Below are 26009 nucleotides of genomic sequence, written 5' to 3'. Positions count from 1 at the left end.
TTCTTTTGTTTGTCCTACTTCTAAGTTGTGTTTAGATTAGTGCTCCGTGATATGTGTAGACCCAGACAGCAATGTGTGTGTGTGTGGGGGGGGGGAATACAGTGAACTGTGTGTTTGCACGTGCATGTAATGTGTTTTGTGAGTGTGGTCAGGCGGGCGGGGGGGATGGGTGTAGTGTGAATACAATGCACTGTGTGTTTGCACCTGTATGTGTTTGTGTGTCTACTGTATTTTGTATTTATGATGATCCCAGTAATTCATGCTAAGGCAGATGCTACTCTTCCTGGGGTACAGAAATATTAAGGCAGTTATACACAATTTACATTACATTTCACAACAGATTTCACAACACATTAAGCATATTCACTCAGGCCACTACTCTACTACTACATATTTACAGCACAAAATCGTGTATGTGTTTGCCTGTGCCTGTTTTTTAAAGTCTGATTTTACTGCTTACTGTGTGTGTGTGTGTGTGTGTGTGTGTGTGTGTGTGTGTGTGTGTGTGTGTGTGTGTGTGTGTGTGTGTGTGTGTGTGTGTGTGTGTGTGTGTGTGTGTGTGTGTGTGTGTGTGTGTGTGTGTGTGTGTGTGTGTGTGTGCGTGGGTGTGTGTGTGTGTGTGTGTGTGTGTGTGTGTGTATTCTGTCTCTAATGCGTTATCTTTATCTGTGTGTGTAGTGCTGGCCAGACCCCAAGGAAGACACGTCACCTGTACAATAATGAGATGATGGACGTGTACTGTTCCCAGTGCTGTAAGAAGGTCAACCTACTCAACGACCTGGAGGCCAGGCTGAAGAACCTCAAAGCCAACAGGTAACACAGGACAGGACACCCACAGACACCATTACACATACGGGCCTAGAGCCCGGCTGACTGAGTGGGTCTATTTTCAGACATGTTATCCTTTGTGATCTTTATGGATTTAATCCCTTCCTCTGTAATCAAACAGACACACACACACACACCTGCTTTGATGGACACACACTGACTGACACACTCACATCTCACATAGAACTTACTTGTACACAGACACACACACACATACACACACACACCTGCAGCCCTATCATATGTAAGCTATAGCAGTAGTGGCCCTAGGCTGGAGAACTCGGTAATGAATGTAATGAAGTGGTGAGGACTCTGGAATCGTTTTGTCTTCCCTTCAACTGCTGCTCTGTCTCTGCTGACTCTGCAGTTCTTCTGCCTGAAAAGATTATTCTCTACTAAGATGAATACCTGGGCTTACAGTAATTAGTCAGACCCCTACCTTCTGCAGGAGAGCAAGTAAAGACAGGGGGAGTAGTAAAGGGAGGAAAGGGAGAGAGGATGGGGAGGAGAGAGGGGGAATGAGAGTGGGAGAGAGAAAGTGAGAAGTGAGAGGGAAAGGAGGGAGGCGAGAGAACATGGGATGATAAATAGTTGAATGGGCATGAAGAGAAGGAAAAAGCGACAAAGAGAGGGATTGTAGGAGAAGGATATATTAAAGCAAAGATGGATGATGCAGAGTCGCTGAGAGTGAAGTGTTGCTGGCAGAGTGATGGAAGACTTCACAAGATCAATCCTTGAAGGAGGGACAGGAGGAGACAGAAAAAGAGGGATGGAGAGATGGATGATTGAAGGCCTCTTGTCAGCATGCAGTCAGTCTGGGGAGATGCTTGAAATTGCATAAATGTGTGTGTGTGTGTGTGTGTGTGTGTGTGTGTGTGTGTGTGTGTGTGTGTGTGTGTGTGTGTGTGTGTGTGTGTGTGTGTGTGTGTGTGTGTGTGTGTGTGTGTGTGTGTGTGTGTGTGTGCACACGTGAATTTGTGTGTGTGTGAGAGAGATTTCTCTCTTTGGTTTAATGGTGAAGCAGACACAAAGCTTTGAGACAGAACTATTGCTGAGCCCGCAAAACTACTGTTCCCATAGGCATCCTCAGGGAACATTATTTCATTAACATTGACATCCCCTTCATGCTCTACTCTCTGGTTGTGTTGTAAAAGGCACCCTTTTCCCTTTATAGGACTCTAGTATTGACCAGGGCCTATAGGGCTCTACAATTGACCAGGGTCTGTAGGGCTCTACTATTGACCAGGGCCTATAGGGCTCTACAATTGACCAGGGTCTATAGGGCTCTACTATTGACCAGGGTATAATTGACCAGGGTCTATAGGGCTCTACTATTGACCAGGGTATATAGGGCTCTATTATTGACCAGGGTATATAGGGCTCTACTATTGACCAGGGTCTATAGGGCTCTACTATTGACCAGGGTCTATAGGGCTCTACAATTGACCAGGGTCTATAGGGCTCTACTATTGACCAGGGTCTATAGGGCTCTACTATTGACCAGGGTCTATAGGGCTCTACTATTGACCAGGGTCTATAGGGCTCTACTATTGACCAGGGTCTATAGGGCTCTACTATTGACCAGGGTCTATAGGGCTCTACTATTGACCAGGGTCTATAGGGCTCTACTATTGACCAGGGTCTATAGGGCTCTACTATTGACCAGGGTCTATAGGGCTCTACTATTGACCAGGGTCTATAGGGCTCTACTATTGACCAGGGTCTATAGGGCTCTACTATTGACCAGGGTCTATAGGGCTCTACTATTGACCAGGGTCTATAGGGCTCTACTATTGACCAGGGTCTATAGGGCTCTACTATTGACCAGGGTCTATAGGGCTCTGGTCAAAAGTAGTGCACTATAAAGGGAACTTGGTGCCATTTGGAACACACTCTCTTTCTCCTCTTGTGAAAAATACTGATTAACAATACTACCTTAATACCAATCAAACAGCAATTAACTGTTCTATCTATAATTCATTGTTATAACTAATAAACTCATATATCCATGACATCTGACAAGGGTAAGACTAACTGGGATGTTTTCTGACTCTTTTTCTCCAGCCCCAATAGGAAAATCTCCAGCACAGCCTTTGGCAGGTCGGTCATATCTCCATATGTATGTGTGTTTGTTTTTGTATGTTGGCCACTTCCTTGTTAATCCTGTCCGTTAGTCATGTGATCATTATGTCAGCCAGTGTATTAGACTACTATCTAGGTAATTCTTCCTAAGTAATACGGTAATGGTTTTAGCATACTGAACCTCTCTACCTCTTCTGTGTTCACTTTACTACTACAGTTACTACTGTGTACAGATATGAATTTGACCAGTTTCTCACAGCAGGGAAATAAACCTGCAGCAATGGGAAATATGGGCAAATGAAGGAAATTGATGAACAGGGTGATCAAAATAAGATGCTTGTTTGTACTGTACATACAGTGTACCTGTATACAATGCAGTGGAGGCATTATTATAGATTATTTTACAATACTCATACCAATGAAAACATCACACAAACATCAACTACATCACACCTGCCAGACCCACATGCTGACACCCCCCATCTCAAGTGCCCGCATCACTCTCCGCCGTATGGCCTCAAACTGCACCATTGTGTTTCTCTCCATCGCCCACACACTTTCAACATTTAGATTATAAAGCTTTTGAGTTTTCCATTGTGTTAACAATGGAGGATTGGTTGATTTTCAAGGTTTTGTATAGCTTGCCTATCATATGAATATCCTTTCATTGTGGTCTGTGTCTATAGGGCTTTTTCCTACTTACCTCCTCTAGCCTGTGAATTAAACTGACAAAGAGAGATTGGCCTGCCAGCACTGATCTATGTGTATAGTGTTTTCCCCAACCTCTCCACTCTTTTCCTTTCTCTTGTCCTCTACTCTCTCCCTCTCTTCTACTCTCTCCCCTCCTCTACTCTCTTCTACTCTCTCCTCTCTTCTACTCTCTCCCTCTCTTCTACTCTCTCCTCGTCTCTCCCTATCTTCTACTCTCTCCTCTCTTCTCTCTCCCTCTCTTCTACTCTCCTCTCCTCTACTCTCCTCTCTTCTACTCTCTACTCTGTCCTCTCTTCTACTCTCTCCTTTCTTCTACTCTCTCCTCTTCTCCCTCCCTCTCTACTACTCTCTCCTCTCCTCTACTCTCTCCTCTACTCTCTCCCTATCTTCTACTCTTCTCTCGCTCCTTCTCTACTACTCTCTCCCTATCTTCTACTTTCTCCTCTACTCTCTCCCTATCTTCTACTCTTCTCTCGCTCCCTCTCTACTACTCTCTCCCTATCTTCTACTTTCTCCTCTACTCTCTCCCTATCTTCTACTCTTCTCTCTCTTCCTCTCTACTACTCTCTCCTTTTCTACTCTCTCCTCTCTACTCTCTCCTCTCTTCTACTCTACCCTCTCTTCTACTCTACCCCTCCTCTCTCCCTTTTCTTTCCTCTCTACATTGCCTCCTCTCCTCTCCCTTTCCTCCCTACCTCTCCTCTCCTTTCTCCCTTTCCTTTCCTCCTCTCCCCTCTCCCTTGCCTTCCCTACTCCCTACCTCTCCTCCCCTACTCTTTCCCTCCCTTTCTCCTCCTCCTCTTATTAATGAATAGTCTCTGTAATGGAGGCTGGTGTGAAGCCATTCCATTAGTTAGAGTGGGACTAGCTGTTGTGGCGGCAGTTTGAATGTCACTGTGTGTGTGTGTGTGTGTGTGTGTGTGTGTGTGTGTGTGTGTGTGTGTGTGTGTGTGTGTGTGTGTGTGTGTGTGTGTGTGTGTGTGTGTGTGTGTGTGTGTGTGTGTGTGTGTGTGCGTGTGTGTGTGTGTGTGTGTGCGTGCGTACATATGGGCATGCATGCCTGTGTGTCTTTGTAGTGTAATAGTGTGTGATGTGTGTGTGTCTGCACTCTATGCAATATGATCAGCTCCCCCACTGGCACAGCCCCTTTGCTTATAGTCCCTTTTACATCCTATCCTGCGGCATTCTCTCTGCAAGAGTGGACACACAGTGGCATTATGGTTCAGCAGTAAAGCTCAGATTGATACCCTATAGGGTGAAGCTAAAAAGGGATAGATCTAGGACTACCACAGTTGGAAGAGATTTTATTGTTTTTTCTTAGTCTTGTATAACAGCCTCTTCCTCTCTCTTCCTCTCTTTCTGTCTGCAGGCAGCTCCTCCACACCAGTAACTTCAGCAGCAGTAACGGCAGCACGGAGGACCTGTTCCGAGACAGCATTGACTCCTGTGACATCGACATCACTGAGAAGGTACCGTAGAGATACGTTGTGTTCTGTTTAATTCTATGGAAGGGACTGCCATTTATCGTGTCTGTCTCTGTCTGTGACCGTTCCACTACCTGCACTCCATTCTATTAAGGTGAAAGTTGATAGGATACCAATTGGGAAATTGATTGCATTGGCTGCTACTGTCAACCTGTGTTCTGCTGTGAATGGAGATGAATGGCTCTGGCACAGCTTGTTGCTGATTGTGCTGGCTGATGTAAGGACATTGGATGAACGAATGATATAACATCTTTTAACCTCTCGCTCTCTCTCCCTCTCCTCCTCTCTCTGTCTCTCCCACACACAGGTGAGTTACCTAGAGAAGAAGGTAGCAGAGTTGGAGAATGACACGCTGATGAACGGAGATCTCAAGTCCAAGCTGAAGCAGGAGAACACACAGCTGGTTCACAGGTAGGAGGTTTACACACACACACGCATGCCCACCCACACACACATACACACACATACACATGTAGATATACACATACACACAAACAAATGCATGCACGAATGCACGCACACACACATTTATTCTTAAATATATATATATGTGTGTGTGTGAGCATGTTTTTGCATATCTCATTGATGCTTATGTTTGTTTATGTGCGTGTCTGCTGGCTTGTGTGTGTGCGTGTGTGTGTCGCTCACAGGGTCCATGAGTTGGAGGAGCAGTTGAAGGACCAGGAGGCGCGGGCAGAGCAGAACACAGAGGAGGAGCAGAGACGACACCGTGAGGCCTACAGCAAGATGGAGAGAGACAAGAACACAGAGCTAGAGCTGCTACACAACCGGTAACACACACTTACTTAAATCATTTATACACTGCATCGTAGATACGCATATTTACGTCTATAAGTGTACACAAAGGTGCTGTCTAGAACTTGAAAGGGTTCTTTGGCTGTCCACATAGGAGAACCCTTTGAAGAACCCTTTTGGGTTGCAAGTAAAATCCTTTTGGGTTCCATGTAGAATCATTTTCACAGAGGGTTTTTACATGGAACCCAAAGGGGTTCTACCTGGAATCAAAAAGGGTTCTACTATGGGGACAGCCAAAGAACCCTTTTGGAACCCTTTCTTCTAAGAGTGTAGTCCATAGAGCTAGGGAGATAGCATAGATTAGGCCTTGAGCTAGATACTAAATCCAGACCTTGAGGTCCGCAGTACTGCTAATTTCCATTTCTCTTTGTTAGTGGCCTTGTTTTGAATAACCCGGACATATGTTAAACATGGATGAATTATCATAATGTGTTCCTCTTCTTCCCCTACAGAGTCCAACAGCTAGAGGAGGAGAACGGGGATATATCGGTGAACATGTGCAGACTGAAGTCTCAGACAGAGAAACTGGACGAGGTATGTGCTTGCTTGTATATCATCCTCAGAGACACAGTAGGTTCCAGTACTACTATCTCTACACAGACAGAGACCTCGATAACTGGTTACAAAAACATCAACACCCACCCATCAACAGCACGTGACCAATTGCTACAGCCACACACACACACGTTTGGAAGTGTGAAGGCTACAGCTGGGTTCATATCAACACCTCTATTTCCAGCCTGCCTGGAGTTGGCATGATTGTGTGATTGTGTGAACTCCTAACAGAGTCACACTAACTAACTAACTAATTGCGAGGCTATACACGTCAGGCTGCCTGGCGACTCAAACTGAATTCTTTCACTACATACTTCAGTCTGAGACTGCCATCGTTGAAGTCGTTTGTGGTGACATCAAAATGAGGGGTGTTGTAAAGTCATCAGCGATTTGATTGTATCATAGCCAATGACGGATGTTCAAACCGCGGCTTTACCCACGTATATTCTGTCTCTGGCCCAACCTATTGGTTTCTGGAACCAATCATAATGGCTAGAATGTTGCTCAATTCTAAAAATCGTTGGGGAGGCACTCAGATCCAGACTCATTGCGGAGAATAAACTAATGTCAGTGCTGAAGCAGGAGAACACACAGCTATCCTTTGGAGGGAGCACGGAGTTTGGGTAGCCAGCTGTAGAGAATATTTGTATGAATAGCTGTTTTTTGCAGTAATTTTGTTGTTGTTGCAGTATTTTCACTATGCATAGTACTGTAAATTCATTAAAATTATAGTTAATTTTAAGGTATGTGTCTTTAATGTTTCTTCTTACAGGACTATTCACTGTGCATTATTAGACTGACTGTGTTCTTGCTTACCGCATACATCCTAACAACCTAATGCCTTATTCATACTGTGGGACCTTTATTGTGTGAACACCATGTGACTTTAATTTTTGATGAGCTACTCTGGAGGTTCGGGGTAGAGCCGAGGTTATTGGGTAATCGGGGTCAGTTTTGAGATTGAGTGACTCCGCCCTCTCTAGCTTGCTGTATTATTTTGCCTCTCCCTTAGCTGTTGTACATGGCTTATAGGGCCGCCGCAAACGGCACTGTGCTGGCTTGGGTCTTTTCTATTCACACTGTCCTTCCCAGCACGGTTCCAGAAACTATAACCAGTCCAGCCCAGAACAGATTGCCTTGGCTTTGGCCTGTAATGTGAATCGGGCATACGTTTGAAAAACTATCCGTGCTTTATTCTCTGTGAATCATCACATGTATTGGAATGTGTCTATACGTGTGTGTTGTCAGGAGAAGCAGCGTATGACAGACAAGCTGGAGGACACCAGTCTGAGGCTAAAGGATGAGATGGACCTCTACAGGAAGATGATGGACAAGCTGAGGCAGAACAGACACGAGTTCCAGAAGGAGAGGGAGGCCATGCAGGAGGTGGGAGGAGGGATAGCACACACAAACAAACACACACGTGTACACACACTTATACACACTTTTACATGTAGTGTGAAACGAAAGCTCATGATGCCGCTCCCACTCCTCTGAAGTCTCTAGTAGCTGAGTGTTTGTATAGAATACGTTTGCACATAAACCAGTTCTGCCCACTGCATCAGACTGGTCTACGTGGCTACCCCAGGTACTCTTTATACTAAACAGTCTTCACGACAGCTACTGCATATCGTCCCTGGTTGTCTCTCTCCTCCTGCAGTTGATTGAGGACCTTCGTCGGGAGCTGGAACACCTGCAGCTGTTCAAACTGGAGACAGAGAAGCCTGGCCGCGGCCGCAGCTCCTCATCTGGGCTGACGGAGTTCAACGCCAAGACCAGAGAGATGGAGCTGGAGCACGAGGTCAAGAGACTCAAACAGGTGGGCTTGAGAGCTAGTGGCCAATGCTAACTCTATATGAATGCATTGTTACTTCCTCTTTTGGGGTATTTGCTAGGATTTAATTGGGCAAGCGACTTAAGCAGGCGGGGCTCAAAAACAATCTTTTGCACAGTGTTTTAAAAAAACAACAACATTTTTTACACATGTCCCCCCTCATTTCCACCTCTAAGTATACTGTATGTGATTGTATATGCCAACACTATTTGCTAGTGTGCGAGTGAACAGTGTGATAGTCAAATGCTGTGAATACACTCTCAATATAGAGAGTGGCATACACTAGTCATATCTGTGCGTCTTATCTACTGTAGGTGTTGTCCTTTCGACTTTTTAGATAGTGTGCCATTTCTAGGCAGTGAAAACCAGTGATATCTGTCTGTCAAGGGCAGTGAAATTACATTGTTATTGTTCCCCAACCTTGTTAGGAGCATCGGACCGAGTATAAACATGAGATAAGAGATCAAGATGAAAGTGTTTCTAAGATGTCCTCTCAGACAAGGCAAACGTTATGATACTAAACCACAAAGCCTCGAGGCAAACACAGGCAAGAGGCTCTAATGCTGGGGACATGCAGTGTTGCGGTATCTTCATGTGTAAAGATTTGATATTCTACTGTAGGCATCTTTCTTGCCTTCGGTCAGTACACACTGTCAAACTGACAGTAATGCTAGGAAAGTAATCACAATGCCTCGCCTTGCCTGCAGCTTTCATCTGGATCTGTCTTGCTCTCTCACTCTCTCTCTCTCTCTCTTTTTTCTCTCGCTCTCACACTAGCCTGGTTGCCGTCTCTGCTCAGCTGTTACATTTGGCAAATGACAGGAGTGGCAAGGGGTGGAATGTTAGCTAAAAAGACTGGTACCCAGACTATTTTCTGCAGTCACAGGCTTTGATTCAAAGTTTAAACTACAGGGCTGGAAGAGAAACATTACTTCTGTCTCTAATTGGTGTCAGGCAGATATGTGATGCCCTTTTTCTCTTTTCTCAACACTTTTAGATTAAATGGTGTTTATCTGAAACTCCTTATTTAAAACACACATAGGTTACTATTTAAAATCTGTTATTTTATAATGGCACTGTTTCATATTTGAGAAAGGGTTCAAAAGAGAATGCAGATCAGCTAGCTGATGTGATAGTATTCCAAACAGGGATGAATGAGTCTCTTCCCTCTCATGTCTCCCTGTGCTCCTCTTTGCTCCTGCTCTGTGTGTCCAGCGGTTTGTCTCGCAGGACTTTCCTCTGACCTCTGACCTCCGCCACCTCGTAGTATCCGCTGGGGCACGCCTCCGTCACGGTCAGACGGTAAACAAACCCACTGTTGTTTCTTGTGAGCATTAACCTTTGACCCTTCCCATTAACCACAGCTAATATCACCACCATACAGCGCCTATAGAGCTTCACCCCGTCGACACAGGGCGCAGTTTGTGCCATAACACCTTGATAAACATAATAACCCGTGTCCTGTCCTGTAGGTGTTACTGTAGATGTAGTGTGCTGTGTCGGCTGCTGTTAAAATCGAGAGATGGTTTGTCGTGGGTGTAGTTGTGTGAGGCTTCAGTAGTCTAATCTAACAGGCCTTGCCTACTGAAACAGTGTGGATGAAGTGGGGCGCTTGGAGAATTGAGATGAATCTCATCAAGCTGTGGACCCCCTCTAAACCCATCGCTTCAGTCTGCCAAATCAAACTATGACCCTCATCGCTCTCTCTCTCTTTCCTTCCCTCCTCTCTCCCTCTACTTCCCCCTCCCACTTCTCTCTCCCAAACTCCCACCCTCCCCTCTTTGTCCCTTCCTCCCTCCTTCACTCCCCACACCACCCAACAGGAGAACCTGAAACTGAGGGAACAGAATGACGACCTGAATGGTCAGATCCTCAGTCTGAGTCTGTATGAGGCTAAGAACCTGTTTGCCACCCAGACCAAGGCCCAGTCGCTGGCTGCCGAGATAGACAATGCCTCACGAGACGACGTGAGTTTTTCATTCCTAATGCTAATCATTTGATGATTTGATCATTTCGGAGTAACCCTGCAAGAGTAACCCCATTGATTAAGGTCATAGTACACATAGCATTTAGACAGTAGGCATGTATGTGATCAGGTTCTTAGGCCTGCAGTAGGTTACATTACTATCATAAAATAATGTATTGCTGGTGTAACCGTTCTGATGGTATGGTGACCACGCATGTCTAAGACCTGAAGAGTTGCATTCTGCATGACATCAGGGTTAGCTGGTATAACCAGATAATGGCACCACCATATCTGATGGTAACATAACATAAATTTGATATTTCTCCACAGTTGATGGAGGCCCTCAAGGAGCAGGAGGAGATCAACTTCCGTTTGCGGCAGTACATGGACAAGATAATTTTGTCTATCCTGGACCACAACCCCTCCATCTTGGAGATCAAGACCAACTAGAACCCCCCAACTAGAAACCCACAGCTAGAACCCCCTCCGGGAATGGGAAAGGGAAAGGAAGACAAGCCACGGTGGGCCCTGGGACAGCCGGACATCATTGCCCCCTGCTGCCCCAGGAGTGGAACTGTGAACTTGGGTGTATTCATTAGGCACAAAACAGAAGAAAACAGACTAATTGGGAGGTACTACCTGGACTTGTCCAATTAGAAACACTAGTTTTTGTGTTCCGTTGCTAAACGTTTTGCTACGGTGTGGCCTAATGAATATGCGACTGGAGCTATAGGGGAATTTCTGTGTTGACTACTAAAGTTTTGGTACTTCGCCATCATACTTCTGTTCTATTCTGTGACTCATCAACAGATGTTGGTATCTCCCTCATGTCTCCTTCATGCACTTTCTTCTATGTTCTCTATTTTTTTCTCACAGCCTCATCTTTAGTCTTAAACACAATCGAGATTAATTATTACTAGGAAAAATAATTATACTGGGCAGGTGCTTTGAATATGTAGGGCATTACTGGTTGTTGAACACTGGATGTACGTACTCTAGTAAACAATGTGAACACAGATCTATTGATCTTCAATAGCGTGTGTTGTAGCCATAGGGGAACATAGGAACAGAGAGAGACTGGCAGATAGACAAACAGAGATCTTTAGCTTCCAGACAACCCTATCCCCACTGCTTCCTTAAAGTTGATCTGTGTTTGATCCCTGAAGACCGTTATGTGGGTAGAGGCATGTTGATGAAGAAAGTAAAGCAGCACGTGTTTCTGTGCGTAAGAAGAGTGACAGAAAGAGATGAAAGGAGGGAGAGGAGAGAGAAAGTATTGTACAAGCATCTCCATGTCAAAAGGTATTGGCTTTGACTCAAGAAGATATCAGTCATGTGAAGTGATAATGAGAGGCAGCAGAACTTGGTGTGATGGAATGCTTTCAGGAGGATGGAATGGCTTTGTGAAGTCAAGAAGGAACAGGTGAAGTGTATCGGTCAGTACAGTATAGGGGAAGAGAAGAGAAGAATGCCTTCCTAGGGAACTCTGAGATGACGGTACAGTATGATCTGTGTAGAGTAATACTGTATGATAAATCCATATAGTAAATCCTTAACTCACACAGTGAGTTGTTAATTGGCTGGTTGAGAATTTCCGGATGCCAATTCCTCTTAATCATCATTATTTTCTACTCAGACATTCTGTGGTAAGTCTGTCTAAATAAGTTGGTTAGATCTGGGATATCTGCTATGAAGGATGTCCCATTGCATAGAGCTGCTATAGCTACCCACATGAAAAAAATACTATAGTATACTATGGTATATATACTATAGTATTCACTGTAGTGTTTTGTTGACTTTTTTTCTGACTTACGGATTCCGCAAAAAAACACTGCAGTGAATAGTGTAGTATTTATTGTAGTATTTACTGTAGTATTCTGTATTATACTGTAGTATTTATTGTAGTAGTTACTGTATTATACTGTAGTATTAAATACTGTAACAATCGAAAACTGTAGTATATACTATAGTAATAATGTATTGTTTTTGTGGATTGTAGTATTTACTGTAGTGTTTTTGCAGATATTACTGTAGTATTTACTACATTGTTTTTATTTTATTATCTTTGACATAGAAATGGAGGCTTTCTCCTTCAGGAAACCTACTGGAGAAATTCTAAAAGAGCTAATTTTCCATAACCTGTAGCTAGGACTGGGGTCTAAACAGATTGTTCAGAGCTTCTGCTCTTTTCTATAACCTGCCGGGAACACACAACATGGTCCATACTTGGCATGTAGTTTTCTGACTTATGGGTGGTACAAATTGCGATATGGGGGAGGGGAATGGGCAGGGTATATGCAGTTAAGATACTGTAGTATTTACTACAGTATTTTTTTGTAGCTAATACTATAGTATTTACTATAGTTTCTACAGTATACTATAACATTCTATAGTAAGTACTACTGTACACATGATCAAGGAATAGTACAGTGTGTAGTATAGTATACTACAGTTTACTATAGAATTCTATAGTAGGTACTTTAGTATTTTATAGTATACTGTAGTATTTTTGTATGTGGGTATTAGCCCATTAGCCTATATGCTTTATATTTCTGTGTCGGACACTGCCACTCCACTCTCCCTATATCCACACTGAACTATAGACAAACCCTGCCAGCACACAGGGCTGTCAAGTCAACAGCATAACAATGTACAAGCACACGAATGTAACCCTATGGATGTGAATGTACAGAATGCTTAATGCATTCTGCATAGAGATAGATACAGTATTTATCTCTATGTTATTCCACATCTCAATGTGTTTTATGAATTTCCTCTGGGTGTTAAGCCATGTCAGTCTGGCTCATTGAATCATCCCTATCATCTCTATATAAGATACTGTAGTATACTGCAGTATATTCATCAGAAGTTCACTTACTGTAGACTAGAGTTTGGTACTAATAAGACTGGAATAGCAATCATACTGGAGTCTATACAGAGTATATGGGTAGTGTTTGCCCTTTGGCTAGTATACTGTAAATATCATGAATGTCTCACGTAGCTAACATTCTCTGTTAAAACCTAATGGGTTTTTGTGTACAAATTTTGTTGAGACAGTTTTCAAATGTCATACAGTAGGCCTTTGCTGTACTACTGTATTCGAGAGGACGTTGATAGGCAAAGGGGATAACCTGCTGTAAATGAAATTGCTCTAACCGTATGTTTTGCTTCCTTGCACAAAAATATGTTGTTTTTTTCTTATTTTTGCATGTTTTCACCTTTTCTGGTATTCGTGCCTTTAAAACACTTATCTATTTTTATTTTTCTTAATATAGCTATGTTGTTTAGACAACTTAATAATGAATATTTTTACTGTTGCTTTAAAAACAATTGTCTGAATGATGTTCATGACTTGTAAATGTTGTACAGAGATACTTTAGTTAGGATTTGTATTGTGCCACTCACCACACTTTTACAGATGAGACCACAAAAATACAATTTTATACAGTTCTATCAGGAAATGGCCAGGTAATCAACTCTAGTTTATAAAACTGTTACAGCACAAGTTTATTTTGTATTTTTTTCTCCCCAATTGCGTGATATCCAATTGGTAGTTACAGTCTTGTCCCATTGCTGTAACTCCCGTACGGACTTGGGAGAGGTCAAGGTTGACAGCCAGTCCTCCAAAAAATGAACCTACCAAACCTCACTGCTTCTTGACACACTGCTCGCTTAACCCAGAAGCCAACCGCACCAATGTGTTACAGGAAACGCGGTACAACTGGTGACTGGGATGGAACCCGGGTCTATAGTGATGCCTTAGACCGCTGCGCCACTCGGGAGGCACAGCACAAGGTTTTTTATTTAAAAACATTGGGGCAATATTTTTTTTCTTTTTCTGTTTCTGCGGTAACCTATCTATGAATGCGGTGTCCATTGCTTTTAAGATCGCTTTGGTTTCTGCATCCTTTCAAAGTATGTTGATATGGTTTCCCCCTGTCTTCCTATACACTAAATAAACTGAGAAATATGACTTTTCTCTATACCATACCAACCTGGCACTACAAGGTTTACTTCTACAACCTTGAAAGATTCACTTCACACAAATTGAAATGAAGTTGAGATACATTGAGAAATGTCTTCAAATTGAGCGTTGACCTCGTCCTCATGTAGAAGCCCTCCTATCATTTGAGGTGATGTTGACCAATGGCATCCCATTTCAGACAGTGCAACAGCCAACCTGTTGAGCACTGTCACAAAGTTTCACTTGCAACATTTTAAATAAACTCAAACGTTTCCCATTTGTGTGCTCCTAAATACTTCCCAACACAATGAAATATGTAGTCTCCTACTCTTCAAAATATTGAGAGGTTGGATTTTAAAGTGCCCAAGGTGTGGCATTGTGGCAATAAGAATGGCTTGGGCTTGTGATATCTTGCGATTTTCTGTTACCTTGTTTCTGTTGTCCTATTTCTCTACCACATACCATTGTTACTGATACATTGAAGCACTGTACTGTATGTGGCTGTAAGTAGGCTACTACTTATGGTATGAGGTCTTATCTGCAATTGTGATGTACAAACAACTTTAAGCTGTAAATAAAGAGATTTGCCCTGGCATGATTACAACCTGATGAATGCTAATTTCAGAGATGAAAATGTCAACTTCTTACAGTATGATGAAAGGAATACTCGGTCCTGTTTTAGGAATAATAATGTTTGCCATTGATTCAGAAATGCAGTAAAACAGGTTTGCTGCAATTGATCAAATGTGGTCCTAATGTGGGATTTCCTGTATAGACATAACTCTCTATCTGCAGTGTGCCTGATGTAGATCCTCTATCTATGCTGACCTAAATCTCAGCTCTGAGAAATGACTTGTGGGACCCAGAATTATCTAGATCAGTGTACTTCATTCAACACGTACATTAAACCCCTGATTCATACTGTGTCAATTGATTCAAGATTATGATGGGGGAATGGGGCACTAAATTATATTATATGCATGTTTCAATAAATTGTCCTACAGAGAATACATAGGGTTGGACTGAAGAAAAAAAAACGAATCGGTACAAAATAATAATCCAAGCAGTAACCCACGTGGATGTCAGAACAGAGGAGACGCCACCGTGCGCTTGACGTTTAACACTGCATTCGAAGCCTACGGGAGGTACGTGTACGAGGATTTGGTTAATTAGCTAGCAATTTACCTTACCTTGATTTTCTTTTTTTAATTGCCCTTTCTGAAACCCAAGTTTATGTAGTTACATTGAGCTGTTGAGTGTACATGAAAGGGGGAAAATGTATGTTAATTGATGCTGGAATAAAGTGAGTTTGCTAGCAAGCGACGTTGGCTAACTATCGAACAATCAATATATTAGCAACCGGAAGACTTCATTTAGCATCGCACGCAGTATTTTGTCAAATGTAGCCTATAATCCATGTAGGTTTAATTATTAGTGAAGGAGAATTTGCCTCGTCAAAATGTGTAGCAGCAAGGTGATATCGATAGTGCAAGCTTTCTCTGTCTAACGGCTGGAATTTTGTAGAATGATGCTGTGAACCAAAAATGAATGAATCTCTCGTTTTTATTGTTGAAATTTGAATTTTATCATATTCTAAGTAAATAAATGTTCAACGGCCGACGCCAATCAATCAATTTTTTTGGAGGGAGATGACATTACAGTGACAACTTCCACAGCATATATTACTTTAATGTGTTGCTATCGATAGCCTTGCTCACCGTTTGATGAGCATTTTCCTTTTGCAAAAGTTTCAAACGTTAATTAGTAGTGCTTGACTTGGACCGAAATGGGTTCCGGAACGGTTTATATTTAGGTGCTCAACAATAATTTTGAACATATATTCTATAAGAGGTACAGGGGCTCAAACAATAAAACATTTGAGGTGCAGGTACGCGGCTCTGGCGAGCTCTCGCCCAAGTCAAGCACTGCTTATCAGCTGATGTGACAACATTTCTCTGTGTTCATGCTTTTCTCTGCAGGCCTACAGTAAACTCTTGAGGGAGACCTGTGACAGTGGACCATGCCCCAGACAACGAGTAACCCCCCAGGCTTGTGCATTGGTGCCAAAACCATTCCAGAGAGAAAGCAGATATATTCATGCAATGGTATACTGGACCCTTCTCCAGGGCGTAGGTACAAGCAGGTCTATCCTTTCAGGTATAGGTGGAAATGGAGGAAGAAGTCAAAAAAACAAACGCCACCAGCCCCACCTCTGCCATCATATGAGGAAGAAAATTGGGAGGAGGAGATAGGAAGCTTTGAGACATATGGATTTGCTCCATATGGTAAGGAGGGGGAGAGATACAGTGGGGTCTGGAATTATTGGACCCCCTTGATAAAAAATAGCAAAAGATACATTTTTTTTTAAATATATTTTTTTAATACAAATACTGAGCTATATTGTATGAAAGTATTATTTTATACTAATACAATTGCTTGGAATGGGGGGGAAAGATGGGGGGGTCAAATGTATTGTATCTGCTGTTTAATACTCCTGCATTCTCCCCTTTCGAGGATAAGGAAACTGAGAATTTTTCTGAAATGTTTTATGAGATTGGAGAACACATTGGGAGGGAACTTAGAACATTCCTCTATACAGAATATTTCCAGATATTTGATATCCTTTGTCTGTGCCTATGGACTTCCCTCTTCAATTCACACCACAGGTTTTCAATGAGGTTCAAGTCCAGAGACTGAGATGGCCATTGCAAAATTATGATTTTGTGGTCAATTAACCATGGATTTTGTGCTTGAGGTTATTGTGTTGATGGAAGATCCACTTGCTGGCAAGTTTCAGCCACCTGGCAGAGGCAACCAGGTTTTTGGCTAAAATGTCATGATATTTGGGACCAGTGAAAGCAAAATAGTCCCATAACATCAAAAATCCTTAAAAAAAATCTTTTGCAGTAGAGATTAGGTATTTTTTGCATATACATTGTTCTTTCTATGGCCAAACCCACCACTGTTGTGCGTTTCCTAATTTGTCTATTTATATAGTACATCAATGACTACCGTCTAGGACAGTGGTCACCAACCGGTCGATCCCGATCTCCAAGAAATTACTAATCGATCTCCTTGCTTTCCTGATTTTTGTTTGTTTTATTTGTTTCATGCGGTTTGTAGTAGATGCACTTAATTCAGGTGCCCTGCGCGCCGGGGAGACGATTTATTCCCTTTGAACCATTGCATGTGTCTGAAGGTACAAACTCCGCCTACTCAGCGACCCCAATCAAGTGCACATATATTGGCCAACAGCAGGCCATTCAGAACTCGGATCACCGACCGTGCAGCTTCCATGAGAGGATAGAGAAGCCTGAGCAGCATTTCTTTCTGGTTCTGACGAGAAAAATATAATACTGTCTGGGGAGGTTCTCTTCTGCACAACTAATCCAGTAAATGTGGAGGAGGATTTAAAATTAGGTGTTGCCTTGTTAACGTCCAAAAGCAGAAGTTGCGTCTTATTTGTAGCACTGGTGCTCCTAACTTCAAAAAGTAAGAAGAACCAGACAAATGGCTGTCCTATCATTCTTAATTGTCATCCGTTGTTACCTTGCTGTGGAACGCATCACGAGAGTGGGAAAGACATTACAATAAAATAAAACTTTTAATCATTTTATTCAAAAGTGCAACAGCAAACCTATTTTACACATGGAATTTTGGACAAACAAATGTAACGTACAAAACATAATTGTTGTTATATTCAACAGTGCGATAGCAAACACATTACCTGTATTGTATTTAAAAGTGCAAATAAAAAATTTAATTTCTAGCTCCGTTAGCTCTGCCTGGGACCGGATTTCTGTCTGCGGCAGCTCTTTCCTCGATGTGTTTTACCCAGCAATTGATGTGCTTTTGGCTGAAGTTGTGTTTTAGCAACGACTCGTGTTTTATTTTGCCACAGGGTCCAGCAACCTAAGTCTTCCCTGCTTTCATTACTCCACACTTTCGTCAGTACTCACAAAACGCGCTTCTCCCTATCCTTCTCCCATGAATTGGTGGATGAGGCAGAAAGAATGAAGTGAGACTCGAGTTTCGCCATCGGCTGGAAGACGGTAATATGCAGGCACCATCAGTCCAGTAAAATATATATTTTTTTTTTAAGTGAATTATTTCAATTTATGCTCACTCAGCGGTGCTGTGCATAACAAGTAACACATACAATTATCTAATATTACCAGTGTGATCATATACCTCAAGTTTTGAAACATAATACAATTGTCTGAGAAGAACAACATTAATGCCATTGGCAGGGCAATTCAAGCATAGCCAATATGCTGTGATAATGTATTGGGCTATAGCCTACTGCACAAACCTCATAGGTTAATGTAGCATAGGCTTACGTTTATTAAGTCATGTTTAAAAAATATCTGAGCAGTAGATCTCCACCTGCATATTGACTCAAAGTGATCTCAGCTCTGAAAAGGTTAGTGACCAGTGGTCTAGGACAAGTTAGATTCAAATATTGGACTCAATAACAATGTATCCATATTACTAGACAATTGGTAGTGCAAGGAAGGGACCATTATTTATTTCAGACCTAATATCAAGTCTTGTCTTGTTCTCTTGGTTTGTATATAAATGTTGACACATTAAGGTTTTGGCAGCACTAACAGTGCAACTTTATATATATATATATATATATATAATTTCTCTATTTAGGACTTTTTCATGTAGGGTGGTGCTCAGTAATGCCAAACTGGAGAACTCATTTTTCTGAAACAGGTGCTAGAGGACTTCTTCAGTAAGACATTTTGTTTTGTTTTCCATTTTGCTATATCTTGAACTACTGAATAATTTCAATGGGCTGCTAGCTACAGAACATTTAGATATCAATGTTATAGAACAGACATGCTTTTCTGCCCTGCTGAATAGGGAATAATGTCCGCTCGAATGCAACACATTTATATCTGCAGCATTCAGAGTTTTGTTCCTCCAGAACATGACCCAGGACTGTGTTCAGTAGGGAGAAATTGGTTTTGAGCTGAATGAAACTGGGAGGGAATACCTCAATGAGGACACAGATTTACGTTGTCCGTTTCAATATGTTTTGCTACAGTTTGCCCAACTGAATACGAGCCAGAATTGCCATGCATCTTCTGTTCCTCTTTTCAGGCCCAGAGGATGTGGATAGAGTGGCCCTACAGGGGTTGACCCTGAACCAGACTCCCTGCCCTCCCCACCCCCAGACAGCAACCGACTACAGCCCTGCCACCCACCACCAAGCCCCCATCAAATGGGTTCGCCACATCATCCGCAGCGTGGAGGAGCAGTTTGTCGACGCAGAGGCTTGAGGTCCGGTGTGTCCTGATATACTTTTTATTAGTTAACTCTTTAATCGTAAGCTCTTAGGAATTATATTTTAGTTGGTTTGTCAGGTGTTAGGGTTAGTATTACTTGTTCCTTGGTTTGTTAATGAATTAGGATGGCATATTTGTAGCCTCGTTGACAGTTGGGTTACATGTTAACAATTCATTATATTTTTTTGTGAATAATTTCAATAGATGTGTAGTCTAACTCTTAACTAAAAGAGAAATTGTATTTTTTAAATCTTATTTTTAAATACTTTTGTTTTAAAAGCAATCAACTGATATAGGCCCGTGTGTTCAAGTGTCACTCCCTTTAAAATCATATGTGTTAAAATGGAGAGGGCACAGTGCAAGAATAAGTATGTTTGGATATATTCTCAAATGGACGTACCTGATTGATTCTGAGCCCATGGAGAGCAAGAGGTCAGGTTGCCATGGCTACAGCACCCTGTAAGACACAACCCACTGGGCACGGATGTCAATTCAACGTCTATTCCAAGTTGGTTCAATGTAATTTCATTGAAATGATGTGGAAACCATGTTGATTCAACCAGTGTGCACCCAGTGGGAATGAAATTCAGCTTTTGAGATCCAAGATATCTTTAATGCAAATAAACCATGCATTTTAACAACAAAATGCATCATTCCCACACTGTTTTTGTTGTAGTGGTAGTAGTTCAGAAGAGAAAATTGTAGCATTAGATGCCCACTAGGTGGCAGTGTTGGTTAAATATTACATTTACCTCCATTGCGCTGAATTCTTTCCATGCAGCTCTGGGTTTATATAGTGAGTTCATTCAGTTCATAGGCCCTGTTCAAATACTACAAAAAATGCATCCATCCTCCCTTCCTTCCTACCTTTGAAAGTAATCACAGATCTGAATTGGTGAAAACAAGAAGGAGCTAACTTTGCTGTGGGCCCGGTTTCCCTAAACCATTTTAAGTTTAAGTTCATCGTTAGTACCTTCGTAGGAGCATCGTTAAATCTCTAAGCTGTTCACCAACGTTGCACTTGAAAACGCTTGTAATCGTAACGCCTGCCTCAGATCACTCATAAAACACTTAAATGTATTGTTAGTGTGGAGCCCAAACTGTTCGGACGCTACAGACAGAAGTTGGCTGATAGGCTCTACCGACTTCAGACGAGTCCCAATACGCTTGTGGGGGTCATAGAGCAAAACGAAGGACACCCTCGTGTTCGTGATAGTCATCTTTCCACATAGGGCTCATAACAGTCTGTAGGCCAAACCGTTCAGACATTACAGTCGGGATGTCCCATGGCCTGACACACAGCTCTAGCTCTGCCACCTTTCACCGCAGATGTGGCCATCGGCGGATGTGGTGGATTGAGAAGCATCCAATGCAACAAAAAAAAATACATCCCTAGTTTAAACTGACAGATTTTGATGGGGATTTTGTTATTATGCTAACGTGCGTAACGATGTGACAAATCTGTGTATTTATATATATATATATTTCCTATTTATTGGGTAAGCATTGGAATAAGCCGCCTCAATATTGCAGCCGCAGTTGGTAATATCTCTAGGAGCTGAGCCGTCGTCAGCATTGTGAAATAATTATAATGTCAAGGTAAGATTTCAATGGAGAAAGCTGATCCGAGAGCAGGGCTCCCTTTCTTTCGATCCAATCAGTAACGATGCATGCGCCAACGACGCACTTAGAACGTTCTCTCTGCGTGTTGTTTTGGTAAAAGCATGTTACGTCTTTGGCCGTTTTTGTAAGAAATATGCATCGTTAAAACACTTCTAAGCCTAAATTACATTGCTATCGTGGAAACCGGGTCCAGACCTATCCAATAGCAAACCGGGTCCAGCCCTAACCCATTTCTAATAAATCTGTCTTTTACCTCAAGGAAACAAGGAAGGAAGGACGCATTTCTAAAGTAAGAGTACAAGGCCCACACGTTCACTTGCCAATTTACATGACTTTCCCAAGCATCATGCACAAAGACGGTTCTTTTGATGAGCTAAAAATTCAATTATTTATTGTAACCAATCTGATTCATGTGATCTAACATGACTTAGTGGTGTGCATTGTCCTCAGATACTAGGTGTTAGAAGATAAAGGGGTGATAAAATGCTTTGGAATTCTCTGCTCCGTGCCAGTAGCTGCTGTAGATGAATTTATAACGAGGCTCCTCCGTCTTTTTAAAGTCAATTATTTATGATTGGATCAATCGCCATCGTAGTAGACCACTTGCGTTTTGATGTGCTTCTATAATCATCTGTGAGAACGTTGTTGCTCCAAGGGGCCGTGTCATACAGTCTGTGTGATGCTGCACTGAAGGTCAGTTCATCAACTGCTATATAAAGAGCATAAAGTGTAAAAGGTTTTTCAATACCCTATGGGAACATAGCTTTAAAGGAGTTAAGCATGAAAAGGACATTTTCCCCTGGTAGGCTCATAGGCAGATCCATATTTCTCCTCTGACTCAGCAGCCATTGCTTTGTGATCTCCATCCAAAGTGTCCAGTCATTTAGTCCGGTAACTAATCTGGTTATAACCACAGATCTAGGATTAGTTTACCCACCCCAAACCCAATCCATAACTAGTAGGAGTGGAAAACTTAAAGACTGAGATCAGTGACGAGGTAGGCGCAACATAACCAGCACCAGCTCCACATCATTTCCACTGTGTGACTCAGCAGCCATAGCCATGTGATCTCCCTGGTGGTTGATCTGGTATTAATAGCCACGTTCAGGCTGTAGCAAAGAACAGGAAGAGGCTGTTGTTAGCTAGCTGCAACCAGAGCTGACCAGAACAGACCTACAGCAAACTGCTCCTTCTGTACGCTTATAGCTTAGACACAAAACACCTCTGAACAAAATGTTGGCAGTCAATCTCTTTTGTGTTCACACAGCAAAGACCTTGAAGTCGTCAACCACTCAGCCTGGTTAAAATACTCCAAACCTGGAGGTGGCAGTAGCGTTGTTTGGCAATGCTTGTCGGTGTGTGTTGCTTAGTTTATGGTCTAGATTCCCAATGTTGGTTATATAGCTAGATTGTTGTAGAAAGCCCTTGTTGATACTAGCCAGATGGACACAGCTAGATGACTACCTAGAAAGATGAAGAAATAACATAATTAATTCTCCATAATCCCATTTGAGTTGGCAAGAAACTACAGCCAGTGCCAGTCCATAGCCAAATGTTTACCGAGCTAACGTTAACATATTCGCTAAGTAGCTAAGGACATTGTACTAACACGGGCAGCTGTTTCATGGAAACTAATCCATTGTGATTTAATTATAACATCCATGTCAGTGGTTAGATAGCTTGGAGGAAGTATTTGGTGTTGTTGTGCATTGCACCTGTGCACTTAGCTAGCTACCATCCCATAGCCTACATTGCATAGCGAGTGTGAGTGGCTCATGACATTTAACTGTGGATGTGTGGAGAAAATGCCCTAATCCCTTTTTGTTGTCACTCCTTTTGGCTTCCCCACTTCGGAGTTTGTGATCTCTGATTGGCTCAAAGTTGTTGACCACTGATGAAATATGCGATTTTACAACAAGAGTATCGTCGTTACCGGGTCGGCGTGCAGCAGGTAGCGCTTTTGTTCGAGCAAGGGAAGGAACGGCTTCCCACTGTGTACGTATTGGCAGTGAGATTCTCCGGGTGTTTCATGCTTTACAGGACAGTGTTGATGTGCCACATGGATTTATGATACTAGAACATTATGTGGAGGTCCTTAAAATGGTGTTAATTGCTCTTAGCAGGGGTCTCTTAACCCACCAAAGGGCTAGTCTTCCTAGTCTTGTTCAGTGGGGTCTTACTTCATTAGACCTTGTATAGTTGTTCTTGTTTAGTTGCCACATGAGACTAGTATATTCACTAGATACCACTGTCCAAGGCTGTTTACACAGGCAAACCAATTCTAAGCTTTTTTTTCTCACTAATTGGTATTTTGTTTTAGAGCTGGTCTGATTGGTCAAAAGACCAATTAGTGAAACAAATATCAGAATTGAGCTGCCTAAGAAAGGTTTTAATTCAATGTGACTTGACCCAGTGGGATGCCATCATCCATTCCGGGGTTTGGGGTGACAGACTGACTCTAGGCTTCCATGTCTACTTTGTCTGTGGAAATCCCTGGCAAAGGTCTCCATGCACATTGCTGACCCGATGACCAAACAGACGTTAGATGTTTCCTAACGTCCATGTGGGACAGTGAAATGGTGCAATGCGACAGGACAGACACACTGGCCATGAGGGCTTCCAAGTGGGCCAGCCCTGTTCATTTACAAACCCCTTTGATTTTTCAGGTTTCAAAGCTAATCGCTGTGGTCATTGTGTAAGTAATGTTTTTGTTTATTGGTGTTTAAAAAAAGAAACATGTATTGATGAATTAAAAGGTCACCACCACCATCTGGTGAACATGGACATGTTTTGCTGAGTCACTTCCATTGAAATTCTTCTGTGTTTCTGAGTGTTGCCACACTGTGAAACAACAGTAAAGTTGAAAATGGAGTAACTCATAGTTAGATATAGCCTTGATTTTAGCAACGCTCCTACAATCAACTTTAGAAGTTTCCTTTATTTTTAGGTGCCTTACATTGCAACGTGTCAGCCTTACCCTGCTAATACTATACTCGAAATGCATGCAAAACCAATCCCCTCTCTTTGTTCACCTGTCCCCTGGCCTGCAGTACCAACCCTGGCCCAGAAGGGGGCAGTGTAGCTGTATCAGTCTATCAGTGGTGGTGGTGCCCTCTGGCCTGTTGGGATGCAGTGCTGGTAGGCTGTAGCCTGGCTGGCTGGCTGCTATACTGTTGTGTCTGTGCTGTGCACTGTCCTGTGACGCCTCTCTGTCTTTGTCTGCAGCCGTGTGGTGTCTGGGTCAAGGTGCTGCTAAAACAAAGCCCTTGAAGAGTCAACCTCGAGAGGGGGGGGAGAGAGAGAGAGATGCTACAGGAAGCACCTAGGATAAGCAACTTACTTGCACATGCACTCAGTTGAGCTGTTGGATTAATTTCATATTCATTTAATGCTGTTATATATTGGTACTTTTAGTCCAAAGCAGCAGGACTGTGAATCTATCATGATGAATGTCTGATGTTTCTGTCTTTTTTAGCAGCATTCTTACCACATATGAGACTTGACTAGTATGAAGCTGATAATCCAGGGTAGATATTTAACAAATGTAGTGCAACCTATTGTTCCCATCCTATTGGACTTTTCCTAATGTGGCTATGGTATCACTACAATATCTCCACTCCAGAGGAGGCTGGTGGGAGGAGCTATAGGAGAATGGGCTCATTGTAATTGGCTGGAATGGAGTAAATGGAACGCTATCAAACACCTCAAACATATGGAAACCACATGTTTGACTCTATTCCAGCCATCACAATGAGCCTGTCCTCATATAGCTCCCCCCACCAGCCTCCTCTGCTCCACTCCTACCCTGTTATCTGCTGTGTCAGCGGTACAGCTCCCTACTCCAAGTCTCATGGTCTTTAAACCTTTGATCGCAATGCAGAACCCTGCATCCTCATTCTGTGCATTACTCTGAGTGGTGATAAGCATGCCGGCCGGCCCGCCTGACTCCAACACCCTCTCCACATCACAACACCAGGAATGTGCCTTTTACATGAATTACGGTAGTGTTTATCACAGGCACTGATCTACCCTTACCAAGGATTCTCAGGCCATTTTTAAAGAAACTTCCTCTGGTTCTCTTACCCCCCTAGCTCTGTCAGTTTCCTCCCTCATTTCTACTCGTCTTTCTTCTCTTGTTCGGGAGTTTGTTTGATCATCCACTGGCTTTGGGTTGGCCGGGGTCGTGTTTAGTAGGGCATGCAACAGAAAGTGTTCTGTTGCATGAAAATGCACATTTTGTTATTAGGCAAGTCCAGGCTGTCCCTCCGTGTTTCAATTGGTTTACTTCCGTTTGGTGCCTCATGAACACTGCCCAGTTCTTCAGTGGAAACAATGTGTGTAGCTAACTCCTGTACAGCTGCTTACGAATCCATTAGGCCGGCCGACCTCCATAGAGATTTAAACAGCACACAACACTGGTATGTTACATGTCATAGCCCAGTGAGATGTCTGTGGCCACGAGTCTTTGTTAATCATCAGGTCAGGACTGGGCCACTGGCAGGCGGAGGCTCGGCTGTTTGCTGTTTCCTCAATCACAACTCAAATCAATTCAAATTTTATTGGTCACATACACATGGTTAGCAGATGTTAATGCGATTTTTGCGAAATGCTTGTACTTCTAGTTCCGACCATGCAGTAAATCTAACAAGTAATCTAACAATTTCACAACTACCTTATACACAGAAGTGTAAAGGAATGAATAAGAATATGTACATATTAATATATGGATGAGCGATGGCCGAACGGCATAGGCAAGATGCAGTAGATGGTATAGAGGTCGAGCGATTATGATTTTTCAACACCGATACCGATTATTGGAGGACCAAAAAAAGACTATATCGATTAATCT

The 26009-nt window shown here is 42.6% G+C and overlaps 1 protein-coding gene, 1 long non-coding RNA gene and 1 other non-coding gene across 7 annotated transcripts in view; 2 read left to right on the top strand and 1 right to left on the bottom strand.

Moving 5' to 3' along the window:
* The window catches only part of LOC118365706 (rab11 family-interacting protein 4A-like), an 86967-nt gene extending 72123 nt beyond the window's left edge, over positions 1–14844 (top strand). For 2 of the 3 annotated variants that reach the window (XM_052490399.1, XM_052490401.1), the window contains 11 exons: positions 679–813; positions 2893–2928; positions 4991–5090; positions 5413–5516; positions 5756–5896; positions 6374–6455; positions 7725–7862; positions 8137–8295; positions 9526–9612; positions 10134–10277; positions 10607–14844. In XM_052490399.1, the coding sequence (XP_052346359.1) occupies positions 679–813; positions 2893–2928; positions 4991–5090; positions 5413–5516; positions 5756–5896; positions 6374–6455; positions 7725–7862; positions 8137–8295; positions 9526–9612; positions 10134–10277; positions 10607–10726 (1246 nt within the window). In that variant the 3' untranslated portion in view covers positions 10727–14844. The remainder of the gene's footprint in view (positions 1–678; positions 814–2892; positions 2929–4990; positions 5091–5412; positions 5517–5755; positions 5897–6373; positions 6456–7724; positions 7863–8136; positions 8296–9525; positions 9613–10133; positions 10278–10606) is intronic. The other variant, XM_052490400.1, reaches the window with a different exon arrangement.
* On the bottom strand, positions 12355–12409 carry LOC118365836 (U7 small nuclear RNA). Its single transcript, XR_004821832.1, has one exon. It is a non-coding gene; the product is annotated as a U7 small nuclear RNA (small nuclear RNA).
* A 554-nt stretch (positions 14845–15398) lies between the features above and the next one.
* Positions 15399–19438, top strand: LOC118364857 (uncharacterized). Of its 3 annotated transcripts, none has more exons than XR_008088373.1 (3): positions 15399–15543; positions 16220–16525; positions 19353–19438. It is a non-coding gene; the product is annotated as an uncharacterized LOC118364857 (long non-coding RNA). The 3 variants fall into 3 exon arrangements; XR_008088374.1 differs by lacking the exon at positions 15399–15543 and adding an exon at positions 15578–15658; XR_004821675.2 differs by lacking the exon at positions 15399–15543 and adding an exon at positions 15719–16053.
* The last annotated feature ends 6571 nt before the right edge of the window (positions 19439–26009 follow it).

This window comes from Oncorhynchus keta, chromosome 32 (assembly GCF_023373465.1).
Source record: "Oncorhynchus keta strain PuntledgeMale-10-30-2019 chromosome 32, Oket_V2, whole genome shotgun sequence".
In the NCBI taxonomy this organism is placed as follows: domain Eukaryota; kingdom Metazoa; phylum Chordata; class Actinopteri; order Salmoniformes; family Salmonidae; genus Oncorhynchus; species Oncorhynchus keta.
This window is presented reverse-complemented; position numbering and strand designations above follow the sequence as displayed.